Below are 20,904 nucleotides of genomic sequence, written 5' to 3' on the forward strand. Positions count from 1 at the left end.
CCAACTCAGCTTACTCTATTATAAAAAGTCAGTAGACTACTAAGGCCCTGAACGACCCCTCACAAAGCCATGTTTACCCCCATACAGGATCATATTTTTATCTACCCATTCTTGAATTCTCTTTATGACAAATGTTTCTAGTACTTTTACCATCACTCTTGAGATACTGATTGGTCTATAATTTGCTACTGGTCTTAGAACCTCCTTTATGCAAAGGAATTGTTTTGCCCTCTTTCCACTCCCTTGGAACTCTACCTGAGCTGAAATTTAAATTATTAATTTCAAAAGTGTAAAACACTCAACAACATGACAACAAAAAAGAAGAAACTAATGAATTCCCGGTAACATACGAGTATATATATGCAGATATATCAAATGCTATTACATCAAGAATAAAAATGAAATAACTCCACAAGATAATGTTATAAATATAACATTTTGGACTTATGACATACTTCGTGTATTCCTAATTTAAATTGTTTTTGAACGAATGATATTGTTTCCCAATCTCACTTTTTCGATCTTTTTTTACAGCTCTGTTCGCGGACTGATGATGTCACCGAATACATCCTAGATTTCTATCGGAAGTGTGATAAATGAAAGTCCTTTACTCGAACTAGTGTTATCCATTTAGTGCAATGCTCTACTACGAAACGATCGCAGCAGCCTGTGTATACGTGTAGTACAAAGTTGCTTCATTCTTCGAACTGTGATAATTTTTTTCTAGTGACATCCCTTAAGAAGAAAGAGACTATGACAAAAGTGTCACTATACGAACACTCCGATCTTTGGTGTGTCTTGGACCAATTTACTCTTTTTTTTTTTTTTTGGTCTTAAGATGGCTTTAAGAAAGTGCGAAGGCTAAATTGCTTTATTTCGAATTTAGGAGTCCAAAGTGCACCATTTACTTATAGCATGGCCCTCTACGTTAGCAACAGAAACTGCCTGTGAATTCTGTATACATCTGGACATTTGTGGAGGCCGAACTTTGCATGTGATTTTTTTGTGATGAACTTTGAAGCTAGTTCCGTCCGGCCTTCGCACATTATTGGAGGACGATACCTGTTATATTTCTTGAAACATTGGAAATCAACGCAATTTGATCTATTCAATACATTCAAGTGATATAACGGAGGAGAACCCTCACATGCAAATGCAGCAAAAAAAGGAGACAATTTTATTATTTTCAAATGCAGACACACATCCACACAGACACATTTCATATCGTGCAATCCTTTTAACTGCAATGTTCCGCTTTTGTGCTTCTTCCTCCTTTACCCCTACATAACTGCAATACAGCAAAGATGTCCTACGTATCTAGCTGCGCCTTTGCAACCGTCCAATCGTACTTATCCAGAGCGACCCGTCCATTTTATTAGTACATCTTATTTACAAGAGTACCAAAAAAATGTTAGACATAATTTATTGCTGGTGGAGTTTAACATTTATAATATATATACTCCAAATACTGATGATAAAAGAAATGGATTAGTACAAGCAAGTCGACTGAATTAAAGTAAATATATATATTAAACAAGTGCTATAATGGTGACATCTAGTGTTATAAAGGTGAACTACTTAAGTTCATTAAAATTGCGAAATAATATTTAAAATTGAATTAGGTTACTGGAAATTTAGTGGACTTTTGATGTATTAGAATACTCTTACAGCTATTTTTAAAGGAATATTTATATATGCAAATAACTATAAGATAACATCAAACATAATTACGAAGTCAAAATTACGCCGAATAGAAATCCAAGTATATAAATTGCTTACACCAGATGTCACTATTGCAGCTAGCTAGAAATGACCTCCAAACTGTGTGTTATTCAGTAAATGAAACTAACAGCTTAATGGGAGTATAATTGTTAAATAAGCTTTGAAGATTCGCTTGTAGCTTTAATTGTATGATATTCTGTTGGTTGTTAGAGCCTCATGAGAATGAGTGTGCATTGAATTTTCACTTCTCATTGGGGCCGCCATTGCACTTATAAAAGTATTGTACATTGCCAGCACTTCTGATGAGAATGAATCAGAATTCTATACATAACTGAACAAATATTTCATCATGCATTCTGTCGTTGTGTTAATGTCCATTCGTTTGTTGCGTCCTTTGTCTATTTGTAAATGCTACCTTATTGTGATTATTTTAGTATTTTTTGTGTGTGTGTTTTTCGCGCAGAAATGGCTATATATATGAAAACGAACAAACATGCGAATATAAGATCCAGTCAACTTTCTCACTGCTCAAAGCCATTATATGTAGATAAAATTTATTGGTACCAGATCCCCCTCCCCTTTCTAATATTTGAGGAATTGAAAACAAAACAAAATACGAATCGCCAAATTGAACACTGCGTATCTGTGCGGGTGTCCCTTCTAATAATTACTTTATTTTACAATAATAATTTCAATAGCACAATTAAATAGTATTTTTCTGACAAGAACTGCTCATGTTAAAGCAAAAAAAAAAAAAAAAAGAAAGAAAAAAAAAGTTAATTACCACCAGGGATTGAAATATCACAAAAGACATCAGTAGATATTCATATTATCAAACTCGTGATATTTATATATTATTTTTACATTTTATAGACTGCCTATGCAAAGAAAAATCATACTATAAAATGCTCTATAAGTTAGATAATTCTCGCTAGACTACATTTAAGTATGTACAAAAAAGCATTAACGAAGAAATAAAAAAAAAGGGGGATAAAGCATTTAAACTTTGAAGGCAAGCATGTAGGTTTAAAAATATAATAATACTTTTTCAAAACTTTAATATCATCTAAATTTCGTTAATGCATGGAAATGGTTATAATATTTACAATAAATAATATAATTTGCTTCAACTTAGTTTAATGGTCAAGCATTTTGCTGTGCGTCACTAGGACTAAATCGGAAATCTCTCTTTTCAGCGAAAATGCTTGTCGTTTGGTTCCCTTCGTTGAAAACAGCAGAAAATCAATTTTACTTGATAACAAGGTGCTATTTACGCTCCCTATGAAATTACACTTAAGTATATTAAAAGTTTTAAAATATAATAAATATTATTATTTACTATGAGTAAGAAAATAATAATAATAATAATAATAATAATAATAATAAATTTTGAATATTATTTACTACGAAAACACAAATTCTATGGATTTAAGAAACAAAAACGTTAATAATAACATTACAAATTTATAAAGTGATTTTAACAATAATGTTAACATATTCGAATCATTAATTATTTTAAAATTGTTTGATATTTTCGTGAAATCAACTTATCAACACTCATAGATTTAACCATTCAATTTTGTAAATGACACCGAATCGATGTCAAAATTTTATTTATATTTCCAGTTAAGAAAATGCTAGTTTTCTTTACTGAAATTTTGTAGAATTTTGTGGACAGATATTTGGATGACCAAAACGAAATTACTCCTTAGAATTAAATAAGTGACTACAATCTCTGTTCTTCACATTTATCATTCTTAAAAAGAAAAAAAAGGAAAAAAAAGGAAAAAAAAGAATATTATGCAGAAATACTGGATTGATGGTTTTAGAATATTTTTTGAAATCTGAACTAAACTCCTTATTATGCCATTAACGAAAATAAGTATTGTATGTTACCTCGTTCCTAGATGATCAATATCTCAAAACATCTCTGTTTTGAGAACGACTTAAAATGAGAAAAATCGACTGTGAAACTTAAATGATTTTTGACTAAACGCAGAGTAACTGCTCGATACAGATAGAGAATAAATCAAAATAGTCTTGTGAATGAAGTCAAATCGAACCTGTATTACAGAACAATTACAGAAATATACTTGGCTTAATACAGGTTCATTCATATATGTAGGATCAAAGTTTGTCAGCTATATACGTGTATATTTTCTTTTGTATGTATGTTTATTCTCTGTTCAAAAAAAAAAAAAAGCAATTATCTCTTCAAATTTATTGTAAATTATTCGTCTGTTATCCCGCAATTAGATTTATACAGATATTAGTTATGAGATATCCGATTTATCTGCTCCCCTATTTATTTTGATAACCTCAAGTATTATGTAGTTATGTATAAATGCAATAAAAGTGTATATAGAGAATCATTACAATTATAAATTACAGACATAATTATCAGAAAAAAAGATATATTAATATACTAACTGGATTAAATTCCTTATTCTCCTTTGGAGATCTCTGAAAATATGGAAGATAATGTAATATATTTTATTATTAGTCATAATATAATACTAGTGAATCCTCTTTATGCAAGATTCTTATTTTTGTCCTTGATGAAAGAACCATTATAACACACACACACACACACACACACACACACACACACACACACACACACACACACACACACACACACACACACACACACACACACACACACACACACACACACACACACACGAGAGAGAGAGAGAGAGAGAGAGAGAGAGAGAGAGAGAATGTTTCATGTAAACCTGAGTGTGAGTTTTTCAATTTGGAATACATACAACTCGAGAAAGTCGAACCAAATTAAATTTTAAGAGTACTGACAGAAATCGAATTGATTATTTCGTCACACCACAAACGCATTATTTATTTGACAATAATATTTTTCTAATTCAGTGGTCCATTCGATAAATTCAGATCTATAACGTGTGTGTGGAGGGAGGGTTAGAGATTAGATTGGTTGGAAATACGTTCAAAGCAGCTAAGGCTATGAGGTCAATACATTATGTCTTTAAATTGCGTGTTTTCCAGTTGGTTTGCCTGTTTTGCAGGAAAAACTCCTGCCTCCTCCCCCATGTGAGCACGGCTATTTTATGTGTAAGTAAAAAGTTTTAACATTATTTCTATATATGTTCAGATATCTGGATATTAAGAATCTCAAATATTCTCATTTGATTGTAAAAGCAAGATTAAAATATAAAAATTCTCATGCTTTTTTTTTCTTTGTTGGATGCCATAGCTGCTGTCGTTGTCTTTCTGTTGACATATTTCCTAGACTACATTTGGGAAGCCAAATTAGACAAGAGATTTTATATAGCTTTTCCTTTGGATACCAAAGGTTTCGTATGTTGTGAGAAAAATTCGAAATATGCCGAGTCGAGTATAGTTTCTTTCTTTTTTTAATTTTGAGAACATCCCTTTGAAACAGTAGGGCAATAGAGTCTTACATCGAACAAACAAATAATGGTCTACACTGTTGTACCCGCTATATATATGATTTTTCCTAATTTGTTTATAGTGCAATACGTTTTCTTCCCCTTTTTTTTATCACTTTCTTTGAGTTTTTTAATGCCGATCATGAACTTATTAGAAATTTTTGCTGGCATGTTTTAAGTGATTTATATTACCATAAAGAAGGCTATGGAGATATTCTCCAGTAAAGCTTACATGAATCTTAATCAGATTTTAGAGAGTACTTCTATTTACATTTGTGTAGATAAGATTTTGTGTTAACCAGAGTGTATAAAAGGTTGGTTTAAAAAAAACGACTGATATTTAATATTAGTATTAGCATAATTCTTAGTGACACACACACACACACACACACACACACACACACACACACACACACACACACACACACACACACACACACACACACACACACACACACACACACACACACACACACACACACACACACACAGAATTGCGAATTCATTTTTGACTAAAATTTGAATAAACTGCCATGTTAAAACTTTTAGTATCGATTTTATTATTTTTTTAAAGAGAATTCATATAAAAGTAGGTTCTTTTAAAATGATTGAAAATTTGTAATGTTTAGTCAGACTAGTCCAATCTACTCTCAATGAACAATGTATTCTTACCGAATTAGTTCATATATTAATAATTCGTTTTCCATTCAATCACAGTCGGATGGTTTTATAATTGGAACCTTTACATGAATGCATGACAAAAGAAAGATAAAGATTAAAATGTGGATTATTTTATATTTTAAAGAAATATTTCTTTAGTTAGTATTCAAAAAGAACATTCATATCATTCATATAAAGAATATAGAAAATATACAGAACCCTATATTTGCAAGAGTTTGTATATTTTTCATAGCGCCACTGAAATTTCTTTATCGAAAAGAAACGTTTTAAAATATCTCGCTTTCTCTTTTTTTTTTTTTTTTTTTCTCTCTCAGTCTGTCGTGACAAAATTTTCGAGGTTTATATACTGTCACAATTAACTAACAAGTTTCAGAAACAAATATTTAGATAATTGAAGTGAAATCTATACTTAAATAAGATGATAAATATACTCAATTGAAGACTGCGACAGCCCTCTGGATGCGTTTTGAGGAAACATACAATCACTTCCGGTTAAATTCTAAATGCTAGGATATTTACGTTTTATGAACAAACACTTAATCCCCGTTACGTTATTGCTTTGTTTGCCAGCATAACCAGTTAAGCAAATCGTTTGCATATTATGCAAATAATAAAGCAGTAGATTTCTCACAATAGCATACAGGTTTCCCGGAGAAATAAATTATCAAATATTCAGAACTATATGAAAAATTAAAAGACTTAAGTAACTTTTTTTTATGTTCTTACGTTCTTACCTTGTGCGCAAATGACGCCAGAGGGAGCGAGTCAGGAACTTCCGCTTCGGCAATCAGCACATGAAACAAATAGAATGTTTATTACATTTACTTTTCTTATTAATATTTTGATATATTTCCTTTCTTATTATTAAGTATTACAAATATGTTGGACTGTGTTTCTGCAGTTTAACTACTTGCTCATCCTCTGACCAAGGTACCTGCTGCTAATTAGCCCATGTACCTATAGCCTTATTTTTTGCCTTAAAGATCAGATAAAGCTCAAGAGATTGCTGTAAATATATCTGGATGTAAAATCAAGCTCAATTCATTACAGAACAAAGATCACAGAACAAATTGTAACTACTTGGCACAAATGTATATGGGATTTGTTATATGTTTGATGTGTCCAGTGCTGTGAATTGTCTATCCTTTAGCTATGCCTACTTTTATACATTAGTCATTGTTATGTCTTGTGATAGAACAGATATAAAAAAAAACAAAAAAAATTATTCATAGGGATTTATTGTTTTTCCCGTCTTTATGTGAAAATAAAAATATTTGATTCGCAAATTTGGTGTATTTTTATTGCGACTAACATTACTTTCACAGACATGTTGAAGCTCTCGAGGTATATTTCATAATTACAAAAATAAATAAACACCTTGCTTAAAAATTCTGCTAATATAAATTTAAAATAAGCTCCTAACCCCCTCATAAAATGACGGGCAAATTATTATTAATGAAATGCGAGTTAAATTTTTGGAAAATACGAAAGATATCTGTTTGCCATTGGTACACTTACCTAATACTGCACCATTTTTCAAAAAAAAAAAAAAAAAAAAACAGAATACCACTTGATCCTACAACCTTTTTTCTAAGTTCGTCTGATTTTTAATTGAAAATTAAAAATCAGACGAATGATTTCAGAGTGACTGGCTCGAATAATGGATTATTACACTTTAAAATTAAATAACAGAAGAATGCTTAGGCTGCTCTTACATTTCATTTCGTGTAGTTTTTCTTTTTTTTTTTTTTTTTTTAGAAAATTATTGGATCAGGAATGGAGGGATACAATGACGACATGGTTTACAAAAATCGAGTGAGATTATTCCAGGGGAAAAAAAAGAATCAGAGACAGAGAGATAGGGGGGGGGGGTATTGTTTTATGTGTAAACACGAAAGTAAACCTAGAATATATTTGTACTGTGGGTAGGCTAAGAATTTGTTCCCCATTTTTTAATAAATTTTATATATTTTTCTGTAAGTTTTTAATTTATTTTTGCATATTCCGGAAACCTATGATTTAGAGTGTGTTAAGTTCCTGCAGAAGCACAAAGGCTTGTTAAGTAGTGGATTCTTCTGGTCAGTTTGCTTTATTATTATTATTATTATTATTATTATTATTATTATTATTATTATTATTATTATTATTATTAGTGCCTTCGACAGGATGTAGCATAGAGGCAGCCTGCTCCACGCCGCGGCTTAATAAGGACGCTCTTTCAGCCATATTGCGTAGGAGCCGTCGCTACGCTAACAATTCCTGTTAGCGTAGCAAGTGGGAAAGAAGTTTTTCCAAGTTTAAACTGATTAAAAATAATTTGCGAACAGCAATGACCCAAGAAAGATTGGTTGGTCTAGCACAATATCGATAGAGCGAACATTGCTTATAATTTAAATTTAGAAGACCTTAAAAACAGTTTTATTGTGCGATATCCCCGTAGAGCAAACATTTAATTAATATTATTATGTAATCGTTTTGCATTCATGTTTCTCTTGTAATAAAAACAAAATAGCAATTGGAGATGTTCTTATATTTTTGTCTTATAATCCATCAGGGGCGATATTTAATTGTTTGCCTCAGGGCACGATCTAATCTGGAGACGGCCCTTATTATTATTATTATTATTATTATTACAGAAGGGAAAACCCTGCCACATCCTGAGATGGGCTAACTTACTGTCAGATGAAGAAGTTCTTATGAAGGTTCTTCTTATCCTACACGGGTTTGAACCTAGGTCTTCCCAACCAACGGACGAATGCTTCATGAAAGAAAAAGAAGCACGGATCGAAGCAAGTAGATAAAGCACAATAGTTTATCACTGCCTATTCTGATTATTGTGCCCACTCATTTAAAATGAAACCATAATCATAGTGGATTCCGTCGTCATCTGCGTCCTATACTGCTGCATAAGGCAAACAGTAATATTTCTCCCCTACCAGAGTCTTCAGTGCATCTGCAGACTGCCAGTCATTGGCATGTTGAAAACAACTTAGGAGACGTTATCATAGGATACCATAATCACCGATCTATCCATTGTGCATTGCTACAAGCCTGTCATCCAAAATCAAAATGAACTTTAGGCAACATTCTCATTAGGTGAACGAATTTGATATCTCAGTTAAAAAAAAAAAAAAATGCACCAGGAAATGAACACCCATTAATCAAAGGGTGATCGGAAGACTGGCACAAAAATATGAACAGTATGATGGGGGGGGGGGGGGGGATATTAACCAGGAGTTAAAGTTCTATTACAAGGTCAGGTTAGTTGTAAGACAGTTAAAGAGTCACTCAGTCTGCAGCACAGATTACACAGGTAGAGACCATCTTGGCTGGAATGCGAAGGTGATTGGAAGTGCGTAATATGGAGGATAGGATAAGATATGTGAATATGGGTGTAGCAGATTCCTGATGAAAGCCTTTTGTTATGCAGTGAATCATCCCATTTGAAGTTTTATGGCTTAGCTGTTTGACATTGGTTCTGATCTTTTGGGGTTGTGATGATAAGAAAGAGGAATGCTGATGAACATGCAGCACTTCTAGATAATGCAATGCTTTCTACAATACTGCAGTTTTATGAAACGAATTCGTCTCTTTCAACATACCCAACATGTCATATTATAACATGGTTTGAAAAAAATGAGGGTAACATTTTTGACTGGCCTGACAGTTTTGATGTTAATCCACTAGAATCTATTGTGTATTGGTTCTCTTACGTAGCGTATGATTAAGAGAACCCTTTCCTGAAGAATGTTTTTGTAGTCAGTAACTGGAACATTTTCTACATTTTTTTTTTAATTTCTTCAGTCGATGACTGATGTACGCAGTTGGGTTTTTGATCTGGAAGAAACTCCCCCCCCCCCACGCACAGTCTTCTACTTACGATGAATGAGACTTACAACCACTTGTTCTTATGGCATCCATCCTATCAACACATTCACTGAATATTGTCTCACTCCTACAACCCCATGACCAAGTTATTGCTTCATTGATGAAATTTATTTAAGAAATACTTTTGCTCAAGCTATTATTGCTACTAAAGGTGAGAAAACCCTTTCAGACTTTCGAAGGAATATAATGTCTTACAGATGAAGCATGGAGTGAGGTGACAGCACAGCATATGAATCCATATATGCAAAGGATTCGACAAAGCCTTACAAGAGATTTGTGACAAACGTAGTGCTGCTACGCTGAAGAGTTGAACTGAAGGTTAAAAATGAAGATAGAGATTAGTTGGGGGGGGGGAAGCTGTGGAAGATACGCTATCATATGGAGACTTTATAGAGCTAGAAGCCAGAAAGAATCAAAAAGAGAAAAATGCAGATGATGAAGAAGATGAGCGGACGCAGAGTCCCCCAAAATATTTACAGTGTAAAATTGGCTGGAAATGAGTCCAAACAAACTCGGAAGAGCCTAAGCAAATGACAGAATGATGCAAGCTGCGGTAGCATGCTACAGAGAAAGGCAAACTATGTAGACGAAGATGGAAGGAATATACATATATTAAAGAATTCCACTCCTTCTGCCATCTCATCCACTCATCCATAGTAACAATAGTTCTTGTTACTCTGGGGAACAAAAAGGCATCCGTGGATTTTTTCTTGAAAGTGACACACCTTCCCGATTCTGTATGTAATAACACACCCATCTAATAAAAAATACACAACGTTCTGGACAAGTGTCAGAATCACACACATATACACCCTCAAGTACACATTGGGTAATGTGGGAATAAGATACTTCTTGATAAAATTTTGCAAGGAACCATTCTCTCAAAGCAGTGTTTTTTTAAGTCATCTATTTACCCAAACTAAACCAAATGCAAAAATTAAAGTCTTTTATTTTATCTTTAGTCACAATGATAATTCTTCAGGGCATCGATAATTTACGTTTTAAGCGAACCTAAACCAGCTGTCAGTTTGTGGTCCAGTAAAATCTTGTAGAATTTCCAGATAGTTGTTGCTGAATTCTTACATTCATTAGGATGTCGGAAAAATCAGAAAGTATCTTACTGTTCAGTACAACAACAACAACAACCGTAGACAATCAAATAATAAACATTATTAGATTTCCGCGAAGCATTCCCCGACAAAAGAAGGACCGTAATTCTGTTTTCTATAAATTCATTTGATGAGGTTTAAGTGATTTGTGATAAAAGGTAAAAGTATTATATAGATAGAAATATCTCAAAAAAATATCTAAAGGATATTTATGACTTGGATAAAGAGGAATTTTATTTTCAGCTATTTCATAAAAAAATTAAAAATAACTTGTTCTTATTGTTAGATTAGTACTTCTCATTTGGTTCGAGTAATATTAAGAATGTTGCACGCAATCAATTTTAAAATGTGCTACAAAAATAGTTTGAAATTCAATACACGTTAACAGAGAGCATGAAAAATACTCTTTTGTTCCTGAGTCCACAAGAAAATAACCCCAAAATAATTTTAATCAGTGTCGCCTATTCTGATACTTTATCTATTAAGCTCCTTGCTGCATCTCTTGTTTTCACGATATCATCTAAATTATTCTCCAAAATTTCTTTCAACTCTTTCATAAAATTCGATATTTGTTCACAATACTCATAACCTACTCGAGCATTCACCACGCGTCCAGATTCAGCAAAAGCCAGTACGAATTCCGCATAAGGATTATAGAAGACAATTATTTGTTGAGGTAACTGAATACGAGTCAATTGTTTCGTCAAAACTTCCAAAATGGCAATCATAATGAGAGCCATGCCATCATTCTGAGACTGCATGTTAGATTTTTGCGCGTCTAACATTTTCTTCATTTCTACTAAGATGTCCAATCTTTTGTTAAGCAATTCGTGCACGCGATTAATTGCTTTATTAGCAATGAAAAACAAACGTTCGCGTATTTGGTATACTCTTTTATCTCTCACACACTTTTCCGACTCAGATAACACTTCAGAAGCAATTAAAACAGCTGTTTTTCTTACGATGCGGTCTGTTACTGTGAATAATAAGGTCATAATGGATTCTTGCCTGTCCAGCTTTGTCTTGAAGACTTCTGAAGCAGTCATTATTGTTTTTGATATGTAAGTAAATATGGGATTCAAGAAGTTGATAAAGTGTTCTACCTTGCAGTGTGTAAAGCCTTCTTTCAAAAGAGTATCGCAATACCATATGATATTTCTGTTGGACTGTTCCAGGACTAAAGTCTTTGCTTTTTCTACGTCTATTGGAATGTTTACTGTTCTAATGGCGTCTATCGAATGATATACCACACGCTGACAGAACAATACTATGTCGTCCACAAACTTCTTTTCCTGAAATGGCATATTTTCTTGAGGCCGAGAGTAACACGTGATCTTTGAACGTTGTTTGAGTACATATTGGAAAAAATATGATTCCAACAGTTCATCATCTTCCAGATGTAATGTTTTCAGTACACATTTTATTTCCACAGCGTACTGTGTAAATGTTTCTACATCTTCCGACTGGAATTGATGGTTGACTTTTGCTTTCATCTTTAGTTTCCATTTGTTTACCGATTTCATAAGAGGAAAAAGTTGGTCGTTAATGCCCCTCCACCAAGTCATCATCTGAAGCCATCGATACTTTTTCGGACTTAAAGGGAATTCGTCATCAGTGAGAGCCGTAAATTTTGTCCATGTATTTTGATTGATTGGCCATGGTGGGAAATCGGAGCACTTAGCCTTGTGAACGGCAGAATGCAAGTAAATCATTAATTCCATTGCTTTTAGGTCCACGTCATCTCCGCTACTAGGGATTGTGTCGATAAAAGAATTGATCGCTTCTCTCCTAGGTGGACTGTTCATTTTTTCGGGTTTCCATTTCAGCACAGAGACGTGATCTCTCCTTTGTTTGTCCATTACTATTCCATAGCACATGCCTAAAGAGAGTTGTAAACATCGCTCAGCTCTTGTTGGGATATTAAAAATGAGCATCTCCATGTCACACATACGGCAAGGTTGACTGATAAATCTGTTCACATTGATAACGTCCCAAATGGTGAAAAATGGTTCATTAGTCCGCTGAGAACTACTAGATGATTGACTTGAGTTGACTTCATTTCCTTTAGTTTTAGGGACAGTTTCTTTCTCGTATGATATTACTGGGTACACCAGTGGAGAAGCAGCACTGCTTCCTGAAGAAGAAATAATCGATGGTTCATATTCGGTAGATTCAGACGATTCTACAGACTCTTCAAGATTTTCTTTGGACTAAAAACAAGAAAAGACTTATTATATCTTGTGGTTTAAGTCATTAGATGATTTTATATTTTATAGCTTAAAATACGCATTTCTGTTGAATACATTTACCGTATTTAATCGAATATAACTCGCACTTTTTTCCCCAAAATTAAAGTTAAAAAATCGTGGTGCAACATATATGCTGGGATTTTTGGAAACTAAAGTTTTACAGGAAAAAACTAAATTAACGTTTTCATTAAATCCTCATTATTCATTATAATTTATAATTGCCCACATTATTTATAAAATTAATGATTTAAATTTTAATCATCAACATTATTTACGCAATCGGCCCCTAACCTTCGTCACGCGATATATTTGAATCTTTTGCGACAATGCTTCTGTAATTAAGTTATTTCTGGCGAAATCATGTCCCAAGCTCTCCAAATCCAGTTGTATAACAGTTCTAATGATGTTCTCCTAATCTTAATCCACCTCCGCGTAATCAAAGATCAAGTAGAAGCCAATGCTCTCACTCCCACGTTTCCTCTACTGGATGCTTTCATCTCTATGCATATGGTTGGTGTGGTATTAACAAAAGATCCTGCGATTCAACGACAAAGGCAAGCCGACTATTGTTGAGCTGAAATGAATTCCAAAATATCTGAAACTGCTATAACAACATTCATTTTCTATTTCTTAAAGTTTTAAACTTTAAGAAATAGAAAATGAATATTATGTGCGAACTATATGCGAAATATTTTAATTTCTTTTTGGTAAAGTAAAATCAGGGGTGCGAGATATGGCGAGTGTGAGTTATATTCGAGTAAATACGTTAACAGGCAATATCAACGAACTTTAAAATATTAAAAACATATAAACCGTTCTAAAAGAAAGTTACCATGTATATCTGAATTGAAGTAAGTCGTGGAACATTAGATTTGGTGCAGAGTGCTCATATATGATTATAGACTTCTGGAAAAGCCATTCCTATTAATATGGGCTGCAGTGCAGACTATACAACAACAGTTTAAGACTGCAAAGTATCATTGATTTTCCTTTAGACTTAGAAGTGATGGTTTGTGGATGTTGGGTTTCTATTATGATCTGATGTAGAAAATTAATTTTGTCGAAGAAACTTTATAGGGATGGAAGCTTTTCATCTGAAGGTGAATTACCACGTTTCATATGGAAGTGGCGATGTTTTTCCTTCCAGAATCTCCAGTTTCTCACCCAGCGAAACAGTCAGTCACAAGAACACACGCAGTTAACAGGCATACACTGGACCGAAGCTCGACAAATACGCTGGCCCACTCACCCGTGGCGAGATCTTGCCAGTTGACGAGTAGCTGCTGATTAGACACAGTAGAAAGTTTTTTGTTTAATAAAAAATAACTGTCTATAACTTTTCTTAACTTTAAGAAACCAGGACAATAGGCTTAATATAAATTTTCCCACCCGTTGACTTACTGGAAAATACTGTTCAAAAAAGCATGGGGGGGGGGGGGGGTTGGACGAGTACTTTCTTTCATGGAGAGTAGGATTTTCCATAATTTGTCGAGCACTGCACTAGCTTCGTAACCTTAATTTTTTCCTCCGTAAATAACAAAAAGAACTAACTATTCACTAAAATGATTTCATTAACATCAGAATCTGGATGATTACTGAACTATAAGTTGGTGTTTCTAAATACCAAATTTTATTTACCAAGAACGTAGCCTATTCCTTCATATTATTTCTAAACGTTTCGCTAAATTTGGCCATTAAAAGCAGTACGATTTAAACCAAAATTGAGGTGGTTCGACAAATTTTTAAGAATATTTCAAATCCTGAATTGAATAAAATCTCTTGAGTTTAGAACTCAAGAATCACATATATTCGAATAGAACACGAACATAACACGCCCTTATGTATTTTGCGAATTTTGCCTAAAGTGGGGATCCCTGCTCTTATATCCAGTTTAACAACCCCTAAAACATCTCCAAAGATACCTCTTTAAGAAAATAATCAGCCTAGTTGGATTTCTACAATGTTGGGAAGAGTCCAGTCAGCCAGAACAGCACTGACTGACTGTCCCACTTTTATGCCACATTACTTATGATCATCCACCGAAATCTTTTACGCTTATCAGCCGATGAATTTTAAGGATCAATTATGTTAACCACCCAACCAGTCAAGACGTATATATACGTCCAGGTTACCATGGATGCGAAGTGCATATTAAAATTGTAATACCATTGAAAGCATTGAAATCGATGATGGATACGAAGTGTAGAGGAGTGATATATTTTATCCATATTGACGGCGACGTGGTTTACTTGAGGTTTGCTATTTTTGAAGTGCCTCTCAACAATCTTTGGTTAAAAAAATAGTTGAAGTATATGAATGGAGTTCCATGCATGATATAAATCGATCTAGTTAGAGCATAATTTGGGCTACTTACAGATTGATTTATCTTTTTTCGGCTCGGACATTTTTTAAATGAAAAATAAGCACACGTGACTATTACACTGAAAAGTAACACGGTAAAAACGATATCGAACAAACTCATTGGTTTTTTTTTTTCTGGATTAAGTACGAAGTTTAGTTTACTTGACGTGATAAACTAGAAAGAATGGTTTGGAAAATAATTTTGAATGCTAACATCACTGATTTTGCACTGTATTATTGACTTTCATAACAATACAGGTAACGAATCCGTGTCGTTGCGTAGTAACAATCAAAATTTACATTGTATCTAATACGCATCGCTGCTTCATTTGTGGTAATGATATTCCACAGGTGCAGTACGAAATCGTAAACATTAGCATTGCAGAAATCCAAAATAGAAAGACGATAAGAAATAAAGCATTTGTGTCATTTTTTGGAACAAATCAGTGTCCGATGCGACTGACAGTATAAATAATTTATTCGTTGCAAATTCAGAAAACAAGATTGCTAATTGCATTTTAAAATATGGTAAACTTTTTGAAGACTATTTTATGGCAAAACAAAAATTTGTTTTTATACACAACATTTTTATCTAGACGCTAAAAGCAAACATCAGATCTATCGCTAAGCATGTCTTCAAATTATCCACCACAACTTTCCGATGAGTGTATTTGTTAGATCTCTCATCACATGACAGAGAATTCCAAACCTTGAATCCCCTAACTTTTTCATTTTCCATAACTCAAACTTTTCTTACTCCATTCAGTTAATTCCATTCCACATTAATTCAGTCTCTGTTACTCTCCAAATTCTGATTAATACTCTGAATTTATTTTTAATATAAAACCTTTTTTTCTGCAGTCTAATTGCCCCCCCCCCCCCAAAAAAATGAAGTAGATTATTTAGGGACTTCAATATCAACAATTCAAACCGACTTACGATGGTCGTCTGAAAAGTTCTCGGCCTAACAATGAAAAAACAAATTTATAATTTCAAAATTATTTTTATTTTTCAATATAATCTCCCTTAAGACTAATACATTTCTTTCAGCAATGTTCCAGCGCCATTATCCCATCCCTGTAATGGTTCTCAGTAAAATCTGCAAAATACCCTTCTATAGCTGCAATCGCCTCTTGATTCGAAGAAAAACGCTGACTAGCGAAAACGATTTTTAGTTCTGGGAAGAGAGAGAAATCAGAGGAAGCCAAATCTGGGGAATATGGTGGCTGTTCCAACAATTCATAGTGCAGATCCCTTAAAATTCCAATTGCCTAAACACCTTTGTGAGAAGGTGCATTGTCCTAATGAAAGATGATTTTTTCTTCTGCAAACTGCGTCTTTTCTCATGAATTTTTTCGTCTAGTCTGGTTAAAAGATCGGAATAATGTTCCCCGGTTATTGTTTTACCCTTTTCAAGATAATTAATAAACAAAATACCTTTAGAATCCCAAAAGACCACTTCCATCAGCAGAAAAGGTCATGGCATTGGTGTTTTGTCTTCTTTGGCTCTGAACAACCGGCTTCTGCCCACTCTTTTGACTGCTGTTTGAATTCTGGTGTGTAATGATGAATCCAAGTCTCATCCATAGTAATTAATCGACGCACAATATCAGTTTTCTTCTTGTTAAAACGTCCAAGCACTGTTCAGAGATTTCCACGCGAGTGCGTTTTTCATCTGCTGTGAGCAAGCGCGGCACCCATCTTGCGTAAAGCTTTTTCATTTGTAATTCTTCATGCAAAATATATCGCACAAGTTCTTTTGCAATGCCTATAGTCTCAGAAATTTCACGCACTTTGACTCTCCGGTCATCCAATACCATATGGTGCATTTGATCAATGATTTCTGGTGTTGTTACTTTTTGGACGTCCTTCACGTGGATCATCTTCAAGGCTGGTACAACCACGTTTAAATTCGGCAGCCCATTTTTTAATTGTAGAAAATGAATGTGAAGAGTGTCTGTAACCTTTTATGAACTTCGAATGGATTTCGTTTGGCGTTAAACCTTCTTTTATAAAGAATTTTATAACCGCACGATACTCGATTTTATTTATTTCAAGGGATACAGATCAACACTTTTGCTTGAGACAGCTATATAAAACGAGCTACTTCATAGAATGACTTGCAATTTCTCTTGGTTGCTTAAGACAGGTGTACTAACGTAGAAAAAAAATTGTGCCGATAGTGCTGCTATCTATAGCTGATAAAGCTGGAAAAGATATCAACGTATTTGCTTTCAGTCAAGACCATTCACAAATTGTCCATCTGGCATACGATAGTAACAGATTATTCTATGTGCTCTCTGACCTCTTAATGAGTTCTCCTTCTCAATATATTATGAGCATTAGCTTTCTTCTTTGCACTTCCTACCATAAACTCTTCCAAGTTTCCATTCTGCAGAACTTCCTTCGTTCTGTTACTGATGAAAAAATGAGATTGTCCCCATAATAACTGCTAATGATTCTCTTGAATTCATTACTGCTTTCACACTCATCTGATCCCAACACTTGTTATATCCAAATAACTAAAATTATTCTTAATTTTTTCACTTCATAATTCTTAAAAATAATAATAATAATAACAATTCTAGAATGAAAGCCTTTTCCCCTTTTTCTACTCAAACCCTCAAACCTCTTTCGAAACATTATTTTTCTTTGGTCTCTTTAGCAGCTGCTGCCTGCTAAAGCGACTATTAGCAAATTGAAACTTCTGTCTGTCCATACTTTCTCATCGAGATATAACTTTATTGTAACTCTTGTAGTTTCATCCAAAGACAAGGCTGAACTTTGGGCTTCAATCTTCTTCTTCTTCTTCTTTTCCAATTCTGCGATGAATAAAACAAAGTAACCTTGGTGTCGCACACTCACATTTTACCAAGAACACTTCACTGCATGTCTCTGCTGAACTTTCAGTAAAATGTACCGAAGAATCCGGACAGCTTGGATATCAACAAGTTTTCCACTTCTGACGGTATCCCTCCTCCTAATTGTTCTTAAAACTTGATCAGGAACTAACACTGATCCAATGTGGTCTTTACATTATTATTCACCCCATTCCAAAGAGAGGAGATAAAATCCAATCAACAAGAAACCATTCCATTGGCCTTAGCTAGATTAATCAATGAACAGCAGTATAAATTCTAGATTCACAGCAGATCTCCTATTCTACCTTATCTATCTTTGGACTTTAGCCATTCAATGATCTGGAGAAACTCGTGCAGTTGTTCTTGACATTTCTAGCTTATTTGGTTCTGATATGAAGGCGCCTATCAAATTACGATCTACCTTAGGATGTATCTTCATACCTTCCACCCTTTGCAATTCGATCGCAAGTTTCCAAGTTTTTTTTTTTTTTTTTGTAATGCAATAGTTGCTTGAACTCATTCATTGCTAGCAGGAAAACTTGAAAATTAAAACGATGTGAAAAGAAAACTAAAATAAAATTATTTGCAGTCATACTTAATTCATTGAATTATAATGTTTCAGAAATAAGAACAACAAATTAAGTATATAACACACAGTTGATTAACTATACATAATAAATAACGGAAAAACTCACGTAGAAATATTATTTAATAGTATAATTTTCGCCTGTGTGTCACAGGCATCTTCAGTACAATTAAGCTCAAAATTAAACACTAACTGACAATTCCAAAAAGCGCCACCTAAGTAGCTGGTGTAAGATAACTAAAAAGGTCAATAACTTTCCTAAAAAAAAAAAAATAATAAAAATAAAAAAATAAAAAAATTAATACAATAAAAAGTTAGGAAAGATTAGCTGATTTGTAAAGTACTATCTCCCATAAAGGGGATAGACGTAAGCCGTCGGATCTGTTTAAGTTAGGAGAATGAAGTAGAGTTTCACATGCTTCTTTATAAAGGCGTTCCATGAGAAACTGACTTTTGTGAAGAACTCTTGTCTTTCTCCAATGAACTCTGTGTCTAGTGAAGATGGCATGTTCTGCAAGTCCAGACTTTTCAGGTTTAAAGTATTCAATATAAGATTGGTGTTCTTCTAGCCGAATGGAGGCAGATCTTCCCGTTTGTCCGAAATAACATAATCCACAAGAGCACGGAATCTGGTAGACACCTGGATGATTAAGATGTGGAAGCTTGTCCTTTGGAGAAGCGAGAAAGGTGGAGATTTTTCTAAACGGTCGAAAGGCAACAAAAATATTCAGTGGTTTTAAAATTTTTGCTATACGTTCACTGATGCCTTGTATATAAGGGATAGTAATGCGCGTTATTTCCTCTGTGTTTGAAGAGGGAGACATATTAAATCTACTCAAAGTTCTTTTAATGAAGCAATTCTTATAGCCATTAGATAGAAAGGAAGAAGTTATATATCGTATTTCTTTCTGTAAAAGATCGTCTGTAGAACAAAAGGAGTGGGCCCGATGAACCAGTGTTTTAATAGTTCCTGCCTTTTGACTGGGATGGTGATGAGATTCCGCATGGATATAATGGCCTGTATGAGTCTTCTTTCTATAAACTGAGAAATGTAGGTTACCATCTGGTTGGCGAAGAATTAGAAGATCTAAAAAGGCTAACTGCTTATTTGATTCTACTTCTAGGGTAAACTTGATCCTAGGATGAAATGCGTTTAACTTATTGAGAAATTGTTGAAGTTCATCAGAAGAGCCATTCCATACAGCAAAAATGTCATCGCCATATCTGAACCAATGAGTAGGTCTGGGAGAAATATTGTCAAAGATACGTTGTTCAAAATGTTCCATAAAGAAATTGGAGATAGCAGGAGAGAGAGGATTACCCATTGCTGTTCCTTCAATTTGTTGATACAACTTATTTTTAAAAGAAAAATAACCAGAATTTATTACAAAATCAAATAAGTTTACAATGTCTGAAGGAAATTCCTGTTGTAGTAATTCAATACTTTCCGAAAGAGGCACATTTGTAAATAAAGAAACAACATCTAAACTGATCATGATATCAGAAACGTCCAAATGAAGATCTGAAATTTTATTTTTGAAATCCAAAGTATTTTTTATATAAGTATCAGTTCTTCTAGTTGAAGAGGAGAGTAAATTAGATAAAAATTTTGAGATTTTGTAAGTGGGGCAACCTATACAATCTACGACTGGTCTTAACGGAATGCCTGGTTTATGAACTTTTGGAAGACCATACAATCTAGGTGGACGACCGAAGAAGGTTTTAAGTTTTTTCTTTTGATCTTCATTCCATGTAGATACATTATCTATAAGAGAATTAAGTCTCTTCAATTGACTCCGGGTAGAATCCGATGTAAGAGGCCTATAAGTTGAATAGTCGCGAAGTAAAAGAGACATTTTTCTCTCATATTCCTTCCTATCTTGAATCACTACAGCCTTCCCCTTATCAGCTTTCATAATTATTGTTATTCTTCAGTGATTTCAATGCTTTAAATTGTGCACAAATTCTTTTTCATGCCAAGCCTCCTCGTCCTAATCTTCCTTACTCTGAATTTAAAGCATT

At 33.8% G+C, this 20,904-nt stretch overlaps 1 protein-coding gene across 1 annotated transcript in view; it reads left to right on the forward strand.

Moving 5' to 3' along the window:
- The window catches only part of LOC150105836 (myelin regulatory factor-like), a 38,499-nt gene extending 27,289 nt beyond the window's left edge, over nt 1–11,210 (forward strand). The window contains exon 17 of the mRNA XM_090394576.1: nt 11,112–11,210. Coding sequence (XP_090250702.1) covers nt 11,112–11,210 — 99 coding nt within the window. The remainder of the gene's footprint in view (nt 1–11,111) is intronic.
- The last annotated feature ends 9,694 nt before the right edge of the window (nt 11,211–20,904 follow it).

The sequence above is a fragment of the Typopeltis vanoorti genome, chromosome 6 (assembly GCF_054136105.1).
Source record: "Typopeltis vanoorti isolate ZY-2024b chromosome 6, IOZ_Tvanoo_1.0, whole genome shotgun sequence".
Lineage (NCBI taxonomy): Eukaryota > Metazoa > Arthropoda > Arachnida > Uropygi > Thelyphonidae > Typopeltis > Typopeltis vanoorti.